This window comes from Larimichthys crocea, chromosome XXIII (genome assembly GCF_000972845.2).
Source record: "Larimichthys crocea isolate SSNF chromosome XXIII, L_crocea_2.0, whole genome shotgun sequence".
Classification (NCBI taxonomy): domain Eukaryota; kingdom Metazoa; phylum Chordata; class Actinopteri; family Sciaenidae; genus Larimichthys; species Larimichthys crocea.
Window position 1 is genome coordinate 6099025 of NC_040033.1, and position 25055 is coordinate 6124079.

The 25055-nt window shown below is 39.7% G+C and overlaps 1 protein-coding gene across 2 annotated transcripts in view; it reads left to right on the plus strand.

The window, feature by feature from the left end:
• Positions 1-25055, plus strand: part of cdh7a (cadherin 7a) — a 139663-nt gene that overhangs the window by 59682 nt on the left and 54926 nt on the right. For both annotated transcript variants that reach the window (XM_027274436.1, XM_019274660.2), the window contains exon 3: positions 17160-17454. In XM_027274436.1, coding sequence (XP_027130237.1) covers positions 17160-17454 — 295 coding nt within the window. The remainder of the gene's footprint in view (positions 1-17159; positions 17455-25055) is intronic.

The window sequence follows — 25055 nt, forward strand, 5'->3', positions numbered from 1 at the left end:
TGTCCTTTAAGAATAAAACGGTGTGATTTATGGGTAATAATAAAGTGCTTATCGTTCTCCTGATCCACATCTCCAGTATTTGGATTGTTCATTGTCCTTGTCGGTCATATTCATCCGTACATTGTAGGTGACTAGCACTTCAGAAGAAGATTATTGATGTCGCTGTCATCAGGCGGCAACCTCGAAGTGCTCAGAGCGATGAGTACTCTTCACTGAACAGGTTTTTAATCAAAATAATGTGTGTCAAACACCATCGCAACCTGTTTGCTGTTAGGGAGCTCGAGTGCATGTGAAAAACAAGAATAAATAACCATCTGCAATTATGCTTCCCCTAAGCTTTTAAAAAATATATACGGGAAAACTGTGTTTTTTCAAAATCGCTTAAGAAAACAAAGGAAATAATTTTACATTCATGCTTTAATGATTATTTATTAAGTAACATAAACACATGAAAGCGACCTTTGATAGTTCATTTTACGCATCTTGTTAAATTAATATACTAAATCCAGTGGATATCTGTTGACTGTATTCCACTGAGCTTACACATACAACAGTATATAGACAAAAAGCTTATGCATAGATGCATTAGGGGAGAGCGAATGACTAGTTTATTGTGGTCTGATTGACATCATTGGTACAATGGGGCACATAGGAGAAATATAAGAATGTGAATTAATGACTACATGAATATTTAAGTGAGCTGCTCGCTACATCCATGAAGATCTTAACAGAAAAACAGTTCACGAGCCAGCGACCGACAGTGGCTGTACATATCGCAGTAATGCTTCAAGGTAAACGCTAACGTCAGCTTGTTAACTTGCTCACAGAGACAATGCAAACACGCAAATGATTTTATCAAATGCTGTTCCAATTACTCACGGACTAAGTTATTATTTTTTATTATTATTTCTCTTACAACCCTGTTTCCAAAAAAAGTTGACACCCTGTGCGAAATAATCATCATCAGTGAAGCAAATAGTGACAAAATGTGATGATGTGCGAAACATTGAAACAATATATTTAATTGAAAACAGTCAAACCTATTAAAATTATTAAATGTTGATGATGAATTGAGAAATTTTATTTTTAAGTTGTATTTATTTATATGCCCATTTTAAGTTGATGCCAGCAACATGTTTCAAAAAAGTTGGCAACAAAAGAGTTGAAAAGTTGTACAATGCTCAAAGAAAACACCCAGTAGAACATCTCACAATTAAAGAGGTTACCTGGCAACGGATTAGGTACATGCTGTATGATTGATATATCATATAGAACGAGCATCCCAGAGAGGCTGTAGCGAAGTAAAGGCGGGGAGTGGTTCACCACTTTGTGAAAGACTGCACTGAAAAATAGTACAAGACTAATGTTTCTCAACTTTAAATGGCCAAGAGTCTCTTGATTTCAATGTCTACAGTTTATAAAATCAGTAAGAGTTCAGGGAATCAAAGTATGAGGCCAAAAACCCAAATTGGATGTCCGTGATCTTCGGCCCCTCAGGCTGCAAGACATCACGATGAGACACGATTTCCATCATGGACAACGCACTGGCTGAGGAACACGTCCAAAAAACATTGTCTGTGAACACAGTTGCTGAATCTACAAATGACAGCTGATACTCTACCATACAAATGACCCTGTCCCAACTTTTTTTGGAAATAGAATATGGGGAACAATCCCTAAGTTCCCTAAGTTTTAAGACTTAGGGGTGCAAGGGATGTAAAACAGGAAGTTTAGTTGGGTAGCTGTGGGCTACAACTTGAGTCCAGTTCTTTCATTCTATATTTATTCACATTTAGGCAAATTGGCATGATTAATAAATACGACAAATGGACTATCAGCAGTTCCTGTTGTCCTGTGTGTCAATGGTTAACTTTTATGCTCAAGAAAACTTAAAAACCCGGTGATTCTCAGGCAGGTTCAGGAAGAGCATCTTGTTTCTGTGATTGTGACCTACACTTCCTGGGGATATCATTAGCTGGTTGTTCAGTTTTGACTCTTAGAAGGAGCTTCAGTGGTGTTAGGGAGCCTGTAGGATTTGTCCTTTGGGCACCATGAATTGGTTTGGGGCATTGCATCCAGGAGTAGTTGAGATATTTCACAAGAAATCATGAAAACATGTCAACTTCACAGTGTCGAAAGAGGTAAAGTCAGAGGATCCCCTTAAGTCAGGGGGGTTTCATATGAAGAATATCACGGATATGGATGTGTGTACCAAATTTCTTGGCTTTCCATTGAGTAGTTGAGCTATTTCACAACAAACTTCAATCTCGTGTTGGTGCCAGAGAAAAACACCAATCTAAAAGTCAACAGTTCTTCCTCTGGGGACCATGTGCAAACGAAATTTCATGGTGGTTCATCTATTGTTGTCTAGATATTTCAGTCTGGATAAGAGTTCCACGATTAGCAACTGCTTGAAGCACCGTCTTGAAATCCCTTCCCAGGCAGTTGCACACCACTTCACAGTTTAATTAACGTGACTCTGATGACTCTCATGAGTGCCATGCGACCTCGCATGTGATCTCAGCGATCCCAAAGCACCTGCATGGGTTTAAATGTCTGGGAACTCCCCGTGATTATCAGTCAATAGGACTAATTAAGTCTCTTGGATGACTTTGACGACTTAAACGGCAGAATTAAGCTACTTTCACATAGTCTTAGCCCTGCCAAAAATACATATAAAGCTGTTAAACGGCTGTTGTTGTACTGAAATCTTTACACAAAACGTATGGTGAATCACTCTACATGGTACTGCACACTAGAAATACCTCCATTTTTAACAAAGTGCCAGGATTTTATTGAGATGACAGCCAACGGAAAGCGGCTGCAAGACTAATGGAAAGCAGCCACTTTGGAAAGGTCTGTAATTTTTGTTGGCAGAGTAAAGTGTTTTTCTAAAGTTGTAGAACAACTCAACTTTAAAGACACGACCACCTGAAGTGGACTGCTGTTTGTGTGATTGTGGAGGTTTTACCTCACACAGCCGGCACGATAATAACGACAATGGAACATGTAAGCGCGGTTATAAAGTCTTTGCAGAGATGTAGTGTTTTTCTGACTCATTTCTCGCCATTATCTTGACAATATGTGATTGATCTTTTGTTGTAGAGAGCCAGAAAAAAAAATAACTTCACTCAGTTAGCCATTAAAATCTTGACTGAATCGACCTGGAGAGAGGAAACACATGTAAGAGTGTTAGATTACATCCATGTAGTTTGATGTTATTTCTGCCTTTATAGCTTGAATTTGTAGTTGTTTAGTTTTGATTATTTCAGGTAATAAAAATTACTCTGAAGCAATCAGAGCATTTATTTATTTATTTATTTATTTGTTTGATCGACACTTAAGCTCTATAGGGCTCAGGAAAGGATCAATTCAAGGCAATTCTCAAAGGAGGGACGAAGAGTCAGTTGGGTCTATAGTAAGCTGTCACTATCAGGTCAGAGTACAGGGTAGCTGTCACGACAAAAAGGAAACACAGAGTGCGTTTTGCTAAATTTAGGGTTTGTCTATACATTATGGGAACATGTCTAAAAAGGATCTTTGACTTATTTTCACCTGAAGCCAAAAACTGCAGTTCCTCAAACAGCCACTTGAGGCTGGCTCCAGAAGTGAGTCAGTCTCCATAAGTCCCCATGTTCAAATGTCACAACTTCACAGCAGAAATAAACACGTTTACAGCCTGGCACAAAAAAACAGTTAATTTTCCCGTTCATGACAACTGTACTGAGGCTGAATTTTTATACAACTCACCTGTTCAGATTATATTAAGGTTTAAACAGCGTGGCTGCTTTTATTGAGAGGTAGATGCCACACTCAAAACAACTCTTTAGAAACTTGCAAGTGACGTCACGCATGTGCTGTCCAGTCTTTATACTGTGATTTTCACCTATGACTTTTAACTTTTAAAAACTTTTTTAAATACTTTTATAGGAACAAGGATGTTCGACTCTTTTTTTGCTTTCACATTGTCTACTGAACATTTTTAACCTTTATATAACCTCCGCTGTCATTCACTCAAGTGTTAGAGATGTAGTGTCCTGTTAAATTTCTTATTCAACCTCTTCAGCATTCATAATGAGGTGAAAGGAATGTGGTTTTTGTTGTATATAAAAATTTACCTTTTCATTAATATATTATTATAATTCGCTGGGAAAACCTTCACCTACTACCATGCAATAGTACAGAGTACACACTCTACTTCAGTGTCCACTTTCCTAATGTTATCTACATTTAAAAAAATAATAATTTATATTCCTATTCTGACTCTAATCAAATTATTATTCTTTATTGCACTCGCTCTGCAATGTCTGGATCTTTGTCCGTTTTTGTCTTCGTCAGCTTCATTTTTGCATTAAATTCAAATTTCTCCTGAAACACGTCCAGTAAGTGCACCAATTAAATGTTCCATTCTTGCACATTTTAAAAGCAGATAAGTTGACCAAAGTGCTGCTGTAAATTGTAATAAATTTATAACTATGACCCAGGGCCACAGCCAATAGGACTTTTTACAGAAATTGTTTTCAGTGGGTTGTAACTCTGGATGAGCCAGGGTTGAAGCCTGGGACCAGAGGTCCAGAACAATATGTCAAGTGATATTTATAGCCCACTGTAGCCTCTCATATTGTACTGTATGTCCTGCTCTTGTCCCTAGCAGTAAAATTAGCTGTTTTCGTCACTTTTGTATGTTGTTTTGTCATTGTGCGACTTGTGTGCCTGTAGCAATGTCACCTAAACGCGTCTCCTGTTTTATTGGAGCCTACTCTGCGAACGCTCTGTTAGAATTATGAGACTGCATTTTAACCCAGTCATTCCCAGCAGAGCTCTCTGACCGGCTGCTCTTTAATCAGCATATGCAAAATCCGCCATCGTCCCCGCTTGATCCAAACAACATGTGAGCTCGTTGTCTAATTCTACTTGGTGTTTGAGGGTGTAAAGAGTTGCCTGTGTCATTTAAAGGTTATAAAGCTTTTTTAAAATCATTTATATTCTAGTAGTTGACCCTTGATCCTCATGAAGCCGCTTCAGAATCCTGATAAAATTCATTTCTTTTCATTTTTTCACTATTTATTCTAGGCAAACTTAAATTCTACATGCATATAACTCGTCATACATGTTGAAAACAGCTATCCACATCAAATAAATATTTGTTTTCAAACAGTCTGGGTTATTCTGAAGAGGAAAATGTGTAATTTATTCATATTTGAAGCTATTAAGAGGCTGACAAAGCAAAGTACAGAAGTAGAAAAGCATGTTTTGGGGTTAAATGCACTTTCCAGGCTCTTATTATATTATATGTAGATATCTGTTAGGTTCACGGGCTATATCCTGATTTTTCAATAACGTTTCTTTCATGAGGATTTTTGCTGGATTGGGAAAATAACTCGTAGGTGTAGCATGCTGAGATTATTTCTTGTATTGACAAAAACCCGATATGGAAATACAGTTTCGTTCTCACTGTTCGCCTTTCCCTTCAGATCGGTCCATCGATATGCTGTCAGTTCTCAGCCGCGCTTGCATGGAAAAAAAAAAAAGTTGTCACAGCGATAGCATCTAAGGAGCCTTTTTGTGACAAAAGAGCTTTGATTCCCTCACCCATAATACTTTGAAAGGGATGCCTATTCCTGTCTTCCATTTATGTGCATCTCTGTGATGAGGGCAGCTCAATGCCACACACACACACACACACACAGAGACAGAGGCACAAAATAAAAAATGAAGCGAAAGCTCGCCCTGATTGCTAGCCTGATTACTTTCATTGATGTGGATGACAAATCGGCATGGTGGCAAGGCTAGCAAACCAGAAAACAGGCAGCGGGGCACCGGATTGAAAGGCCTCTGAAGCACTCCTGCATGTCTTTAATTAACGCGTGTGTGTCGAGGGCTACTCCAAACACAGTCGTATTGTGTTAAAGTAAATTGAGAAAATGTTGTGTCACGTTAAATGTATTTAGGTTGATGTCGGGGAGCAGATGAGGAACTTTTTTTTATGCGATATACTCGCTGTAAAACAAGTGTGTGAGCGTGTATCTGTCAGTACACGTACTATATGAAGTATTTTTAGAGGCGTGGTGATACTTCGCTATTTGTAGTTCACTAGCTGCTTCTGCTCCACAGCAGAAATTGAATTTGTCAGCGTCTGATAGGCGGCTGATTCTTTTAACGTCTGCTTTCTTTCAGTGCAGAGCCCTTTTAACCTTCAATGGGTTTCACTTGACCATCTCTAATTACATATTAGACATCTACAAATGCAATTTGACTAGTCATAATTACAATCTGACCAGCCTGAATCACAGTTCGAGTTATCTCCGATTGCATCCCGGCCCAGCAAGAACAACAACCCCAAGATATCTTCGAGTGGATTTGAAGTAATTAATTAAAGTTGTCTATAATGACAGCACAGAAATCACCGCACTGCTATCATTTATTATACAGACGGGGATTCATATTCTACATGTCCACAATGCACTTATGAGTAGTACATTTAATTTAATTTAAGATATCTCTAATTAGATTTTAACGTGTAAGAATTAACCATTGAGTTCTAATGGAGAATCTCATTAGAGCTATTATGCCAAATCAAAACTACAGTTATCTTGTTATGTTCTCCACATATCTCAATGGTAAAGTCTGGCATTTGTAATGAATTCTCTGTGAGATTAAATAAACTCAATGAGTGTGCAGGAGTTAACTCTTGTTCTAAAAGTACTAAAAGTGTGAAATACAACTTTCACCTTGAGTTCATTTTAATGTGAACTCTTTTGGTTAATATTTCAAAACACTGAAAACACTTTGGGAAAAAGGGATGATGAAAAAAACATGCCATTGATTTACTATTGGGTTTTTTATTTAATGCATCCACACAGTGGATTTTTACAGAAAGAATGAAACTTTCTTCACTAAATACGTCACAGCAAACATAACATTTAAAACGATCTCCATGGCTGTGAAGCAAAAGCACTAAAACTGCAGTTCCTCAAACGTCCACTTGAGTCTGGCTACAGAACGAGTCAGTCTCCATAAGTCCCCATGTTCAAATGTCCAACTTCACAGCAGAAATAAACATGTTTACAGCCTGGTACAAAAAACTGTTTTGGCACACCTCATGTCCGCCGATGATCCACATCCACAACTTTTAGATTAAATGGACTGGACTCCACCGAAAGCTCCTCAAGTACTTTTGGGTGACGTCACGCATAAGCTGTCCGTTCTTTAGACTGTCACTGATTCATTCAGTGAGTTAAATATCTTACACTGGCAGAAAACCTCTCACGGCGTAGTGTATAGTCCGACAAGTAAAACGGCACCTTTACCTGCCTCACGACGCGACAAAGTGCAAGTGGAGGCTGCTGGGCATGGCAACAACAAAGCAGTAACGGCGAATCAACACTAGGAGTAGAAGTTAAATCACAATCCTCAACACTCAGCGAAATAAACACAGAGATATTACACCGGCAAAAAGTTTCTAAATGAGAACATGAACTCCAAAAATGTAACTCTTTCTGTCCAGATTATATAACTCCAGAAATGAGTCTGAATGTATTCATCTTGAATTCAAGTTCTGACAGCTCATAAACGTACTAAAGATCTGTTTAATGTCAGTCTATAAAATGTATGATAACACAATAATCATTCATCAATACACCGTCAGTTTGTTTTAAAAAGTGTGACGTGGTTTGGACTTTTTCTGTGTGTGTGTGTGTGTGTGTGTGTGTGTGTGTGTGTGTGTGTGTGTGTGTGTGTGTGTTTGTCCCTGTGCAGTAACATTCATCAACACAAGACTGCTCTTTTGTTCCCTGTCACATTCTGTTGTGCGCCACATGCTGAGTACATTATGTTTCAGGGTTATATTGAGCACAGCCAAACATATAAATAAATGTAACTGACACACACATTCATGTAAGTTTTTGGGAGTTAATGTGGAAATGCTGACAGACACATGAATGATTTGTTCAATAAGCACTCAGAAAAACGTGTATATAACTTCCTCTCTCTCTCTCTGCCTTTGAGATCTTGACTCAAATTGTTCAGCCACATTTCACTGAAAATCCAAATTCATTTTTCTCCACGTTGAAACAGAGCCATTATCTCTCTGGTGTTATGACTCAGCCAGCAGGTGCAGATATGAGCCGCCGCTGTCTGATGGAGACAAAGTGCATAAATGGCAGTCGGAATTCAGAAAGAAAAAAAAACAACAAAAATCATTTCTGACTTTGATTGAAAGCCGATTCTCGCGTGTGAACAGTCACCACATGAGAGGGAGAGAGCGGTGAACCCTGCCTTATCCCCGCTGAAAACTGCCTCTCTGCATTTTCATATTTATCCTCTAAATAAAAAGCTTTCCGCACTTGCTTTGTGAAGATTTAATCGTCTGGTAAACTGCCTTTTGACTCGGTTTTTCAATCAGCTTATTCTGGACGGAAAATAGAAATTCTCTTTCATTTCGTTTTCTTACATAAATTACAAAAAAATTGTCTTGCCTTTTACCCTTTAAGTGGCACTCCAGCTACTCCGGCTTGTATTTAATCTGCTGTCACAGAGAGCGTAACTGTTTGCGGTTCACGCACACACACACACACACATACACACACGCACACACACACTTCAACCATTACTAGTATTTTACCTTCAGCTGTCAGTTCAGCTGACACCTCAACTCCTTTCACTGCATAAACATGGAGCAACACTCATAATGTTTTCAGCATCCTTAAACTTAAACTGCAACTCCTTTAAATTTTTGTGCAGCCGCCGTTTAATATTTGACATGCAAAGTATGCGGCGCTTAATAACATTTAAAGTTGTTTACACGTGGAGTTTTCTGAGTAAACAAGCCTTTTTTTTTTTTTGGTTTTATATTTTTTTTGAATGTTGAATCTGCAAAATCAAAAGTTGATGCCGAACAACTCCCTTATCAACTTTTTAACTCTCCATTGCTGCAAAATCCCTTTTGGATTTACCCTCTAATGTAACTACTGTAGTAAAGCATGGACGTTATTTATCGTAAAAGACCCTAGTGATGGCTGGAGCCTCCGTGTTGTGTTCAAAGTCACATCTGAACTTCAGTTACGTTCTGGAGTAAAGCTAAAAAAGACATTATACTGTATATACTATATTTTGAATCAGCTTCTTAAGGACAGATTTCATTTTAACTGCTGTTAACCTATGTTCTATCAGCAGTCACTACCTGTTTTCACACATCCACATCACATCTCTGTAAGAACACTCGGAGGGCAAAGCAAAGCGCTCTTCAGCCGCCTACCAGCCAAATTAGTGTGTGATTTAACACAGGCTGAGTCTATTTAGCCAAAATGCCGGATAGTTGTTCTTCGATCGGATGAGCTAAGTGAGGAGGAGACGAGTTGACCAGGTTGAACTTTGGCCGCAGAGCGCGCTGTGAAACCAGCGGCAACTGCACCGCGAATCGCCTCGTGTCTGCATCCGTCATTCTGCATCTACAAAATCCAAAAATCCAAATCTGAAAAAAGAAAAAAGATTGTGGATCTGTGCTGTTAGACGTGAAAGAATTTCTCGTCCTTCCCCTCTCAAACAGCAGCATTATTGACATCCAGATCTAAAATACACACATAACTACTACTTATATGTACTTTTGTCTGATTTCATCTTGGCACCACTGTAAGAGTTTGTTTGATTTCAGTGATTGAAATACTGTGGCGGGTTTATACGAGTCTCAAGTGGCCAAAACTTGCAGTTTGCTCGTGTATCTTTGTTTTTTTCTTATTTTCCGGGAGGTGATTTAAATATGCTCGGGTTGAAATTGCTGGGGAAAATGTACAGTCCTCTTCTGGTAGCGCAGCTCATCATGTTATTTCCATCTTTGAATGGTGCAATGCAGGAACACGCTCCTGCTCTAACAACTTTGGAGCTTTTGCTCATTGTTGTAAAAAATATTTTCCGGCTCTTTGCTCTACAGGTAAATCTATTGCAAAGCAGACCACCGCACTCACTTAAAGAATTACAGCTCAAAAAGAAAAAAACGTCTCCTCCATCAGCATCTGTTTGCTTGGAAATGTTTCCATCTGGCAGAGTAAATAACTTACAGTTATTACGGAGAAATAGACTCATTAACTGCAAATGAGTCAGAAAACAATACAGCTGCTTTAAAAAACAAAATACATGTGGCTCTCTTGGAGAGAGATAGTGCACTTTGCTGGAAATATCTGCGCTTTAGTAAATCTCTGAAATTGCCCCTCGAATTGCAAATAGGTCCAAGCTGCTTTCTTAAAAAAAAAAAAAAAACACTATGGTCTCATCTAATAGACTCAGATGGCACTAATCCAAACAAATACATGCCATGTATGCATAGAAATCCAAAGTGTATAACAACGAGGTTGAAATATTAATAAGGAAAAAGGCTTAAAGTGTCGATACAGTTATGTAATACAATGTCAGAAGAGAAACATCAATACGTTTAAGGACAATAAGTCTGTGTGTACAGATCCCATGCGTCCAACACAACGCTGTGTGATAGCTAACAGTCTCTCCATGGTGATGTCTGATTCCCAACCTCCCAACTTGAAATGAAAGAGGAGCAGCTGAGCCCATGGAGCACAGCACCATGGCTACTCACCAGAACACGGCCGAGTGAATAGATGTAAAGCCAAGCATGTCGGGAGCTCATGTCAGTGACAGCTGCACTGAAGCCACAGTCTGCGGCTTTAGCTCCTTTTATTTTTTTTGTGGCCGAATGACCCTTCACGGCCTCTTGTGCTGTCCTTTATTTGAGCTCCATGTATGTTTTATTGAAAGAGTCTGAACTCCTGCGGGTTGGTACATATTAAGTGTCCGGTAATAACCTTTATCCAAGCAGCAGTTCGGTTCATGATTTCAGCAGGATTAGAATTACTTCATGTGTGATTTGCACTGTGGGGAGTATTGTTTGCGCGCAGGCTTCTTGTGCAACATCAATATCTCAACAGGAAACAATGTCAGAGTGCAGCGCTGTCAGTGTTTCACATTTTATTTTTGGGTTTCTTCTGAAGCATGCTGTACTACCTTACTCGTAGAGACCCTGTTAAGCCCCGGTGTTCAAGCTGCTGTGTGAAATATCTTTAGGGCGACTGCTGATTAAGGGCTCTTGAGCAGCGGCGGAGGCTGTTTTGGTGTACCCGATCCAGCATTGCTCACAGGTTGCCTGTAGGTACGGACGTTTGTATTCATTTTGGATTGAGCACAAGCCATTGAATGGGAGAATTTGTACTCTCCTCCACAGAGACGCAAATACAAAGCGTGAAACATGCATCGAGCATGTATTTTTATGAACTTTTTGTTCTATTTGAAGCCTCTTTAGTTTTCGACTTGCAGAGCCAAGTCGAACGGGCGTAAAGAGGAGCAAAATAGAATTACACACACTCTCCGACGTGAGTTTTCATGTAGCAAAAATAAAATTCAAATGCTGGAACAATTTGAGCAGTAGTTGTGGTGATAGGACGAGTATGTATCAGTGGGTTGTTAGGGGGTTCTTTTATGCTTTTATAGCACTTCTCCCTTGCTACAAGGTAAACAAGCAAACACAAAGCTAACACGTTGGTCCCCGGAGAACTGCCTGCATACAAAGCGATGATAACTGTCAGCACTGATTTCAGAAGGGTTCATGTTCAGATCCCAACCCCTCTTTCCCAATCCCTGGGAAGCGCCTTTGAGCTACATCGCTGCTGCATGCTGTGCTACACTCACCTCGAGGGAAGCGAAGAAAGGATAGTATAGAGGAGACTCTACAGTGTTGCAAGCGAAGCAGCAGCCGTGGCGCTCGGTTGAAAGTAATACAAGCCGAAACTTCAAATACCACCTGAAAATGAGCAGTGACGGGTTTTGAAATGGGTTAGATTAATGAGAGAGAAAGGAATTTGACCAGGGTATACTTTTAATAAGCCCTGCCAAGCTATACATATTTTATGTAGTCCTCAGTGTTGATGAGATTTGAATGAGATGGAATATGTGGAGCCGCTTACTGCCAGGCGCAGAGTGGTGAAACAGTTCACTGAGAAGACCACACAGTTGCGCTTGACCCTTGACCTAGACTTGCATGCTTTGTGGCCTGTCAAGTTTTGTCCTTCTCGTCCACGGCATTTAACCGGAAAACAAACTGCCACGGTTGGCTTCCTCGGGATTAAATGTTGACTCTCCATGACTGACAATTTACCTCAAGTTTGCTCCTGACAGCAGGAGATGGTGAATAAACAACGGCGGTCTCCGTAAGAGAGATGGCATATGCACGCTGAGGCTTGAGGACACAACCAATGCAATTATCATGCCCTTAACGCAGCATCCATCAGTGGGCTGATGGATTCCATTAATAAAAGACCTTTGGTGTTGTATCCCCTGTTCAGCATGTACTCCTTCAGTGCCAACAATATAATATTGACCTAATCATTCTCCACCCCTGCAGCGCTGGCTCGGAACCTGAAATACCATTGTTATTTATCCTGTAATGAGATGTTGACATTTACAGATAAATTGAAGGAAGAGTTTCACCAACAATCCAATGTGAGTATGCTGTAATATATATAATCTGAACAAAATAGGCTTTTGCCATCGCTCTACGCAATAAATATCAAGAGAGTCCAGTATGTAACTGAAAAGCAGGGTGCACACAAAGAGCACATACTCACTCATTTGTTTGTTGACAATAAAGAAATCATCATAGCAATGAAAAATGAAATTTAATTGCTCAAATATAATCTCCTAACAAAGTGTTTCTGCAGAGAGGAATACATTCGCTGCACTTGTGCTCTTGAGCGCTGTCTATATTAACGGATATTAATAATCAGGTAGCGTTGAAAAAGGTTCTGACAAACCATCAGATGAAGGAAGCCTTTGCCCTGATTGTTTTCACCAGTGGTAGTTAGCTGCTAACCTTATCTGGGGGGTCATGCAGTCCTAGGAATACATGAAAAAGATCTCTTGAACCCAAATGTCCCAACGTCCAAGACGTGCTGTCTGACTCATTTAAAGCCTCATCATCTCCCTAGCGGAGAATAGTGAGTTAGTTGAAACACAGAGCGGCTGAGGAAACTGGCTTTGAGATGCAAAAGGCTCCCGCTGTCATAGGTATCGTGCCTCTTCGGTGTCACCTGGAGTTCAGGAACAGTGCCTGATGCGCCTTCGGGAAACAGAAGATTCTTGAGGTGTCGACTTGATTGACGAAGCTCAGATTCAGGCAGAGCGGTGGCGCCGTTGAGCTTTTGGACTGGCCTGTATGAAGTCATGCAAGAGCCGTATCTGCGTTTTCAGCAGAGATTTAAGAGCATTCTTGTTGATGATTGTTTGATGATCGGGTTCTCCAGGAAATCAAGTGATTATTGTTAGAAAAGGTGGACTCAGGAGGAGATGGAACATTGTATAAGTTTTCATTTAAACTTTAACGTATGAAGTAAATGTTGATTGCACAGTGTAGCAGCTATAGAATAATGACACCGTCTGCGTTTAAATTGGTTCCCTATAAGCTTCGTTTCCACTAGGCAATTCTATCTCCGACCAGAAAATAAGGCTTGATTCATAAATGAATGAACAATAAATGAAGTCCAGCTTTTTTTTTTCTGATGTCTTCTAATGTTAATGTTACTTTCCCCTCCACCCTGATGCCGACCAATGTTACTCAAACTATTATAATAAAGCGACATTATGTAACTTATTACATTCTTATTTATATTTTTAAATTGTTCTTATGTTACACTGATGTATAATCAGGCGAATGGTGTCACTGTCATTCCCACTTTACGCCCTCGCTCAGTTTGTTAGCTGAGCAGACGTCCATGGGGGTGTTAGTGTTTGTATCACAAGCATTTTGGACCTCCAGAACGAAGAGGTTTTCAAGGCCCGGGTCAGGGGGGGAATACAGATGTGGAGCAGGGTCGGTGTGAAATGTCATAAAAAGTCAAAGACAGACATTTTAGACTCTGTCTCACCTCTAACTGTAAAGCGAGTATGATTGTCGAATTTTTTGGATTGGCAAAATTATGGAAATGGTCAGGTTCTGACATTCGAATGGTGTCGATTTATTTGACCATCTGAGAAGCAATGCTATGCTGATGGAGTTTAACCTAAGTATTGTCTTTCCCCCTCTTTGCTGACGATGTAGTCCTATTGGCTTCAACCTTGTTTTGCAGCTGAGTTTCAAATGGCAGGGTTATGGGTGAACAGCAGTGAAAAGTTCTTCTAAGCTTCCAGTGTTTGCATGTGATTATTGCGATGCACTTAACAGAAATCATTTGTCTCAGCACTTGGCTTCCAAGTACAAATTAGTATTAGTAAGTATTTATTATCTTTTGATAGACAGACAACCATCTGTCTACCCCCACTTGGTCCTTTTTTTTTTGAGGCAATAAGATTCAAAACACTTGGAAGATTGAGAACACCGCAGAAGTTTAGATATAACAAGTTCAATTGGCGCTTTATTCTGTACACTTTTAGCATCGCATATTAGGAATCACAAATAACATTCCCTGAAAAAAAAAAAAAATCCACTAAAAGCTTGCTCTGCCTGCTTCGTTGTTAATTGAGGTGTTTTGTCATGTTGGAGGTGATGGAGTAAAGACAGAAATATGCACTCTGCTAAATGCTGACAGTTGAAAATGGTCCATCTGTCCATCTCTGAATACCAACATCGGCCTTGCCTTAAGATGTACGGCAGTTTCTGTAATCACTCTGATGTTCAGCACGTCGAAGGGGTTGATGACCATCAGACAGCTCAGACTTCAAACAGGATTATTCAAGGTTAGGTACTAGCTTCAAGAGTTCTTTTTTTAGAGATGTTCAATGATTTTTTTTTTTAGTTTTACTTTGAGGAGAGGTCTTAAAGTCATCTTTACACTCATGACTTGTTCCTCAGAGATTAAAACTACCATAAGAGGAAGGTTGTTGTTACTAGACAGGTTCAAAGATAATAGAATGTAGCTTGTCTCACTTCTTTGTAGACTAGTTGTACTGAACTCCACTGTTATATGTTGTGCCACTGATTTTAGAGAAGGCCATTACAAAGGACTGACAGCATGGCTCCCAGTGAATGGCATGGCTGCCTTTAATGGCAAGTAAATGTAACTGCTAAACTCTTAAAGATTACAGCCTTATACAGATGTTTATATATACATGTATGCAGATGTTGGGTAGTGCAGATATGTCATTGAGAAATTGTGAAACCATTTACATCTACCAAACCATCTGTGCTTCTTTTTTTCCAAGCGGCAGAAAATGGATGGGAGTGGAAAAACAAAAATCGAGCTTTCACTCTCTGCTGTTTAAATGTTGGCTTGGATATTGGATTCTTCTTCTACCTGTGGGCAAAGACGCCAAACAAACACCAAAGGGTTATTAAACTTATTACTCAAAGACTTTTTTTATTCAGGGCGTCAAAGGTCCGGAACAACTGGTGATAACAAATAACATTTAATCACCCACATTTACAAAAAAATACATTTAGACAAGGTGAAGAAATTGTGCGGTAAATGAGAGCCATTCTGTATCAAATTCTACATAAATGCGTGAACTTGGCAGCAACACAGATTCAATCCCCAGCAGTTAACATTGTTCTGAATAGCCAAAGGTAGACTCGGAAGGAGACAGAACATTGGATAAATTTTCATTTAAACTTTAACTTATGAATACATGTTGATTGCACATTGTAATAGCTATAGAATAATGACATCTTACGCGTTTAAATTGGTTCCCTATAAGCCTCGTTTCCACTGTGCAATTCTATCTCCCACCAGGCGCAATATTTAAAAATAAAGGCTTGATTAATGAGAATAAATACATGAAGGTAAAGCTTTTTTTTCCTCCTGATTACAGTAGTAGTAGTATGTACTGTACAGCAGTTAACATTGCCATGACAGCGCTATAGAATCAGCCTCAGTACAGTTGTCATGAACGGGGAAATTAGCTATAGAGAACAAAACTGTTTTTTATACCAGGCTGTAAACATGTTTATTTCTGCTGTGAAGTTGGACATTTTGTTTGAACATGGGGACTTATGGAGACTGACTCACTTCTGTAGCCAGCCTCAAGTGGACGTTTGAGGAACTGCAGTTTTTGGTCCTTCCGCATTGGCTTCACTTCACAGCCATGGAGGTTGCTGCATGGGCTAGAACCAAATACTTGACTATTCAGATACTTGTTCGTTGAGTAGGTTTTCGGATTTTGGTGCATACACCCGACCAGCCTCTTGCTGTTTCTCGCCATATTATACACGGACACTGTTGATTTTCTTTTCTCTTTTTTTTTCTTTCTTCTTCACCCACAATTCAGTTTCCAGCAGCAGCTCATGAGCCCTCTGCAGAGCATGTGCGATTGTCAGTAGACTCTACTGGAGGGGAGTCATTAATCAATCGCGCACGGTGTCTCGGACAGATGAAGAAAAAAATAAATAAATCATGCTCAGCACCCGTCATATTGTCAGAAAACATTACATTTCAAAATGCATATTATCCAAATTGACTTGCTGTGTGGTCCGGATGCACTTGGATTGGCTTGGATAGGGTCTCCACTCGTGCAGATGTGTTTTTGGCATAAAACGTTTCCCAGTGTAGCTTTCAGCACATCTTGAGAACACTGCATTAAATCTAGACAGATAATAAGTGAAATAGAGAGATCCATTCTGTGAATCATTGTTTCATTGAGTTGTGATAGCTGTGGTTTGTTTTTATGTGAGCGTTATTTGTAGCAAAATGCAAAACCGTAATTGATTCATACATAAATGGTGCGTGCTTTATTTAATCTTTTGATCTGATTCAGATGTTCGTCCAATAAACATGACGTGTGTTTGTTTGTTTCCTGTGTGTGTGCTGTTCACATCAGCAAAGACATGACAGTGAAATTCACATGGTGTAAATAGTGTTTCGCACAGCCTTTTAGTGATGAATATGAGACATTTGCACATTATTAATTAGAATGAATGGCATGAAATGTACTGAAAAACAGCCATGTTTGAATTCCATTTTAATCAATTTAGCTTGTTATCTCTGAATGTATAATGTGAAGCTATCAACCCCGCTTGTCTAATCATTATTTAAAGTCCTAATGGAACAATCCTCAGTCATTATTTACTCATTATAATTAAGGTTTATTATAAAATTACTATAAAATATATACCTTTATGCTTATATTTCTCCTGTGGTAGCCTTTACTGATGTTCTTTTTTCTTCCATCAGCTCCACTCAGATGTGGACAAAGGAGACGGCAAGGTGAAGTATGTGTTATCTGGCGAGGGCGCCACCTCCATCTTCACCATTGATGAGAACACGGGAGACATCCATGCCACGAAGCGCCTTGATCGAGAGGCACAAGCCTACTATACCCTCCAGGCTCAAGCAGTAGACCGACTCACTAATTTACCTGTAGAGCCCAGGTCTGAGTTTGTGGTCAAGGTCCAGGACATCAATGATAATGAGCCAAAGTTTCTTGATGGGCCGTACTTGGCAGGGGTGCCAGAGATGTCACCTTTAGGTAAGCCACCCCATTTGTCTTAAAAATAATCCCATAACACCTCACCCCCCCTCATTTCCACCCTTTTTCTACTCTCTCTCATACTCTCTCTTTCTCTTTGACTTGCCCTCCAACATCTGCATTTGATCATTTTCCACCTCAGTGAATTTGTCTTCATCTCCTTCAGTCTTTAGGTCATGGGGAGATTCAGGTAGTTTGCCATATTAATTTGAATCCAGCGTGTTTGCTTTTTAAGACGCAATCCACGAGAATCACATCGGCTCCAATTTAAACTGCGTGAAGTTCTAGTACACGGACCCCCCATTAATTGAGGTCCAGGTTAAATTGCTTGGATTTGGGCATCCCGGAGCATGCAGAGTTTCTTGGATTCTTTATTATTTTCATTAAAACTGTATGCTAATATAATATTTCTCCTTGTGAGGTTTTATAAAAGTTATTATAAATCTTTGATTTAGTTTTTGAAAGCACCACGATGCACACCCTTTGGAAAGCAAGGCAATTTATTTATGTTATACATTCAGAATTACAAAGAGTACTACACATATTGGGACTTAAATGCATACAAGCAAAGTAAATCAAACAAAAAAACAAATCAGTAAAAAATGTTTAAAAGATTAACCTAAAGAAAATCTGTGAGTTTTTAATGCTGCAATAAAATGACAGAGATAGTTTTCAGATGTGTTCGTCAAAATTACTGTTTTCTTTTAAAGGTCCAGTCGAAAGATTTAGAGGTCTATCATGTTTTTAGTAGAATAGAATAAGCACAGTTTACTTCCATAGAGTCTATGTTGAACAGTCGCCTAGAATAAGACTAAACACTGGCTTTAGATAGGGCCTTTTGTTATTTCTGCCCAAGTCTGTAAACAGGGGCTCCTAAATCTTACACACTGGACCTTTAAATCTTACAATAGGAAGGCGAATGCCAAATGATCTGACAGATCTGTAGGGTTCATATTGTTGTTGGGAATCAGAAAAATGTTAAAACACTAAGAGCTTTTAACAATAAGGAATCATCAGTTGCATTCGAGCTATTTAGTTAGTAGATATTATTAATTATGTTTAGGTATCAGACATTTGTAGTGAGAGTTTACAGCTGTGCTAGTGGCTCTGTAAGGTTGCAAAATGCTCATGTCATCCATCCATCCGTATCCTTATCCCAGGGCTGCTTCAGCTGGAGCCTATCCCAGCTCGCACTAGGCGAGAGGTCGGGCGGAGCGTGTAATGGCATTCACTATCTTATTTGGCCATTTTAGCATGCTACCATTTGCTGATCAATAGTAAACGCATGAAAAAGTCAGATGATCACCAAAGTCATGACAAATCATCCCGAGGAGATCGTAGATAAGTAAAGTAAAGAGAATTCATCCGATCGTTGCGTAACACGCGGTTCATATGCTGTCGATCACATTAGCATTCATTACTGCAGATATTTATTTTATCTGTATGTTTTAAATACGGTCCTGGAGGGAGCCATTATACCAGACTCCGTCTTTAACTGGGTGCTGACTGCTGCATGGTCAAGATTTCTACTGCAAGGTTTTTGAACGGGTCACGCTCGAGCTCAAAATGTGAGTAAATGCAAATGAGCCACAACAACATCCTGAGGCTTTTCAACTCAGCAGGTGTATGAGAAGCACAGCTGGAGTGCAGGAGAGTGAGCTCCATATTGATAAGCCACGATCTATTTGTTCTTTATGTGCAATTTGGCTTATTTTCAAGGGTTTGTTTCTTCTTTCTTAGTGTGAATTTCCAAGTTTGCCATTAATATTATCAAAATTCCACATTTTATTCAACAAGACATGGGTGGTGCTGAGCATAAAATGATGTTGATATGCTATTTCATGGTGTTTTAAAGTCTGACTCAGTGTATTGTAATGTGAAGTCTGATGTGCCTTAATTTACATATTTATCACCACACATATGCCGGCACAGACCTCTAGGCTTAGAAATGTTGATGAGTGACTCAGAATGGACTCAAGCAAACTTAAAGTCTGAATCAGGCTTGAAGGCCAAAGGCATGTTTTCCACAAATTAGGCTTCCAGTTCAGACTAGCCGGTACTTACGGGCACCTCCCTGCTGAAAATGTCTCTGAAAATGTATTTGAGAGACAAATACATTTCTATCCATCAATTTAACAGAGCAGCACAGGCATCCTTAACTTCCTCCAGCTCCTCCTAGGGGTTCCCAAGGCGCTCCAAGGCATGCTGGGAGCTGCGGTCTAATCACAAGTGAGCTATGAGTGATGGGATGGAGACAGAAAACGAACTTGACTCGTGTGAATTGACAGAAAAAAGTCACATGGCCTTTTTCACTTGATTTAAAAATATGAAGATCATTTTAAACGACGCGTGAATGTGACTGATGGGTTACATTACTTTTTTTTTTTTTACCATTTATTTAAACGTCTATGAGATATTAACTTTTATAGGCAAATGTAATTCCCAGAGGAGAAAGTAAATAAAATAATTTGATACTGAACCACATAAACTTTAATCTACAGTCTTAATCATAATTCATGATCAGATTGGGACCCAGCAATCAGTCCGCTCACAATCTTGATTAGAAGTGATAGTCACTCAATTTCTGTCTAATTAGTTACCCAATCAACACCTCTTTGTGCAAACAAGTAGGAAAACTAATTACTAATACTACCTATTTCCAGTTAGTGGATTGAGACACTTGATTCTGTTATGAGCACATTCTGGTGTCTGTCTTTATTGTAAAATGTGAATGCAGTTCTTGGCTTTTCCTTTTCCTCCAGAAGATTTAGTAACTCTGTACTTAAGTAAAGCCAAAAATCTGTGAGGCTGCCATATACTCTTTTAGTTTCATCCAGAATATATAAAACTGTATTTACATTACACTGAGAGCGAGAGCAGGTTGGACGACTGAAACACAGCTAGAGTTGTAAAGTAGGAGTCTTAGTGGTCGCCTGGTAACCGAGGGAAGGAAAATCTCTGGATTTGAATGCTTTTTAAACTATTAATGAGGCTCGTTTAAGATAAACAGGGTGTTGACTTGCCCTTTTATGGAATCCCTAAATGGTCATGTATTTATACGTTTTATTTTCTCGTGATAATGAGTCAGTTTGATTTCTTTTCTTGAGATCTTGAGTTATTTATGTCAATACCTTGACAAAAGTTGTTATAGCCTTAGACAACGGGATCACTGTTTTCTCAAGACGACGACATACTCAATACGAGATCTCAACCTACGAAAGTAGGTCTCTATTCTCACACTGCAGGAAACACCATTCAGTGTAACAATGTCAGAGGAGCAGGAGTATATTGATCAGCACGTCACATCCATCAGTCAGCGTCAGGTCAGCGTGACATCACGTGTGATGGACATCTCTGGCCTATCGCATTTGATTCATTATCTCGGGACAACAAAGTCTGGTTTTCTTAAGATCTCGAGAAAATTATCCCGTTATCTCAGGATAACAACATTCGTCATTTTGAGATAATGACATAAATGTTTTATGAGAAAACTAACGAAATAAAATGTATCAATTTATGATTGTTTAGGGCTGCGTTGGTGTTAAAAGTTTTTTTAGGCAGCGGAAAAGAGCTGTTACTTGTTGATACATGTAGCAGATAGAAAACAGCATCAACATTATTTTTGAGTCGTATCTTAGCCCAGTGTTCTTTCTTCTTTTAGCTCTGATTTTGGTCTCCACCAGCTCTTGAAGGAAATATCTGACACTTTAGCTGCTTAATGCTCCACTGTGTTCACAAGCTGGTTGCAAACTGTGTCTGACTGTGGTTTGGTACTAAGCAGGTGTGCAGAAAACAGCCGCTTGTTGCAGCTGGAAACTGGAAAATGGTTATTGTTGCGTGCCAGAAAACCAAAACTGCTGGAAAGACGCTTTAAAGCTCTGCAGCAATGCAGAGTTGATTATAACCACAGCGTGCTCCCTCACGCCGATAAACACAGAGAACTGCAGAGCGCATTGTGCACATCAGCATCACCTTAATACCTCAAATATGCACGGCGCCATACAGATGGAAATTAGCAAGAACAAAGGTGTTTATGGCTTTTTTTAGAGCCTTCAAAGTCAAAATGAAAATTTCAGCAGGCGTACAGTGGCAGTGGGAGTTGTTCCAAAAGAAGCAGCGCTTTGCTTAGTACACCAGCACGGAGATCTCTGAAGGATTACACAGACGACTGTCAACGGGGGGTACAGAGCTCAAGCTTAAGGAACCAGAGGATTATAGTACAAGGGCCTGGAGTGTCGTGTCCAACCCGAGATAAGACAGCAACTCGGTACATCAACCACAGAGGAGGATGTGTTCACACCACGAGGACAGAGACGCGGGGTCACCCATCACCACTTTATTTACTTCGTCGGTTCCTGTGAAGGTCTTCAGCGCAAGTTGAGGGGACAACAGGAGAATAATGCATCGCCCCTCTTTGTAAATATCTGCTTAAAGCAATTATCAATGCAGTAAAGAACAGGGAAGGGCCAAGCACCTCTTGTCCTCAATAATTCCTTTATAGATGTCTTTAAATCATTAATGGTCACAGCTCTGCGCGGCTGATGAATGGGTTCAATTTAGAGGAAATCATGAATTTAATTAATTAAAGTAATTAGAGGCAGTGCTCGTCCATACACATGGAGACCTTATGGCCCGAGGATCTCTGAAGGCTTTTGTCTTAATCACGGCGGGGATGTCAAATAAAAGACGGGAGAGCTTGAGGACGGTTGGAGGTGTGACAATCGCGAGCCTTGGCTCTCTCCCGCTGCACAGCGAAGGGGCCAAAGGAGCAGTCTGAGGGCTCATTACAAGCATAGAGAATGTAATGTCAACCCAAGGCCACAGCTCTTGAATTTACTACTCACCAGTCCTATATCCAGCTGTCATTGTTCCTGTCTAATTCATGAGAGCGGAGATCAAGGATGGCATAGTCATTTAATTCTGGAAATGAAAAAGGTGTTCCGGTTTAGGGAAATTCGATCCACTTTATTATTTATTTTTTGTCATCACAGGTGGAGGTTTGGTGTCATTTTGATCCGTCTTTGCATTGTGGGTTATAAATATATACTTACACACCTGTATAGTCTAATGATCTAATGCCAGTCAGTGTAACAGCCCAGCTGTCGATCTACCTTTGCTCATATTTTCAGAAATGTATGTTTCTTATAGTTAAAGCATTGCACCAGGGGTAATTTGATCTACTGTAAGGAACACAATGGTGAGCTAAAAATACATCTTTGATAATAAAAACTATGACACACTGTCAGACTATAACTAATAGGCATTTTTATCCAAAGACTAATGTTGCATTCACATGGATTCAGGCACCTTTTGGACAGCGCAGAAAAAACAAATGACACGACGGAGAAAAGAAACACGCAATGTGACAATATGACTCCGCGGTGATGTCGTATTTCTGCAAAAAAAATTAAAAACGATGTTAGATTGAACTATTTTGTGTGTATTATCTATATAAATAATCAAGATTGCCGTGTTTTGAGGGAGCTACGCAACGTCCAGTTATGAATTCCATTGTGGAGGACGGCAAAAAGTTAAAACTAGTTATTTTAACTTGACTCATTTCCAATTTTAAATTTGTCTGTTGGCGGTCGCTGGCACTGCTAAACGTCAAAGAGGAAATCTGCAAAAGTGTCCAAAAGACACAGAGCTGTCTTTTAAATCCTGCAATACACTTACTGAGAAGGCTGCGAGGCTCGCGCCTCACCCAAAGAGATTTGGCGAATTAGTCACATGTTAGTTACATAAATACTGTCTGGTCTTGGTCTTGTTCTTAACTTGGCATCAACCAAAGTCTTGGTCTTGTGTCGGTCTTGATACACTCTGGTCTTGGTCTTCTTATTACCGTAACCATCGATGCTATTCTCTGCCGGCCTTGTGAATACAGTATAAGACTGTGTTGTACTGAAGTAATTCCATATAGAGGAAGTGTTGACAGTACTCTTTAAAATACTATTTCCAGAGACTCAACAGTTCCCACCACGAGCAAGCACTTAGTGTCAGTGGCAAGGAAAAAGTGAAGAAGAATGGTGGGCGGACATCTGCCAAGGCTGGTTGATGGATGGATTGATGGATTGATGGATGAATAGATGAGGGGATGCAGTATATCAGGAATACTTCTGAACATAATGCAGTTCAATACGACATAATCACTTACCTCTGTGTGACCTCAGTGCTGGAATAATTGAATTAACACCTTGATAACAAAAAAACCTCATTAAAGGCTTCATGATGGAACAGCTGCGTGGGATTGGATTGGATTAGATTGTACAGGTGGACCTCATGAATGCATTGTGAATGTTAAAAACACACATAGAAGAACAGCAGGCAATTTGGTGACTTTGTTTAAAAGTCCCGTAATTCATTTTCACTCGGAAATTGCAAATAAATGCGAATTGAACCCGAAGCAATAATCCCTGCTTATCTGAAACAGTGGGGAGCAGGTGTGATTGTGCATGAATATAATCAACTTAATCAACAGTGGCAGCTTTGAATACTCATGAAAGCATTGCAGAGTTACTGGGCTTTCAACGCAGCACTTTTAATATTTGCTTTTCATGTATGTATGTGTATTAAAATTCAAGTTACAGCTTTTCTCCTCTAGTCACACGAGAGCGTTATTTGTATTTCTACACAGCGAAGGCGGCCCCTCATTTAAAAACAGATGCAGTTTGTGTATTCATAAAAAAAAAAAACTATAAGTCACGCTGTGGGTCACATTCCTAAAAACAAACAGCTAACGAATTTGCATGACGAGTGCGCACTCAGAAATGCATATTGTTCTTGACAGTCAGACGCTGCCTGTTACGTGCAAGTGGCTGAAGAATACCTGTCTCCCATTCAGATTAAGCATGGCACATTTATTTTCATTACTGGCAGATGACAGTTGCTCACCCAAGATGCGGAATTGATTAGGAAACCTGTTTTGCACACAGCTGCGGGGGGAATAAATGATAATAAAAAAAAAATAAATAAAAAAAAAACAAGATCGGATCCGTCATGTCAATGAGGATGGACAAATATTGAAGGGACACAGACAGGCCAAATTGAGTAGCAGATGACAGCCCGGTAGAGCAGAAAGAATCTATTCAGGGTGTTTGTCAGGGTTTTATTTTTTATTTTTTGTTGACATCCGCCTCACCCCACTGCTATTTTGTTTCATTCTGATAATATTAGAGTCAGAACATGCTGCTCGCTGGACAAATAGGGGCAAACAACCCGAGGAAGAAGCTGCGCGCCGTGTGTGTGAGTCCATGTTGAATGTTAATTTACAACCTCGTCTGCCGACCGCTGTGAGAAGTGATTTTAACTATCAACCTGTAATAGAGATTTAGACGACGCCCGGGTTCTCTTTCATGCAGTCATCCTTTGACCTTGGTGTTTTAAACTACCTGTAATATAACCTGTCATGACTAAGAGGTGATGATATAATCTAGGTGTCCTTCTACAACCGGCTTGGTGATAACTTCTCCAGCTTCACCGAGCTTTTTTTTTTTTTCCGTTATATCGCTCACATCCAGGGCCAGAGCCTGTTAATTCTGCTTTACGGCCAGAAATGGAGGACTCTAATCCTCCAATTTCCATGATCACTTCATTCTGTAAAA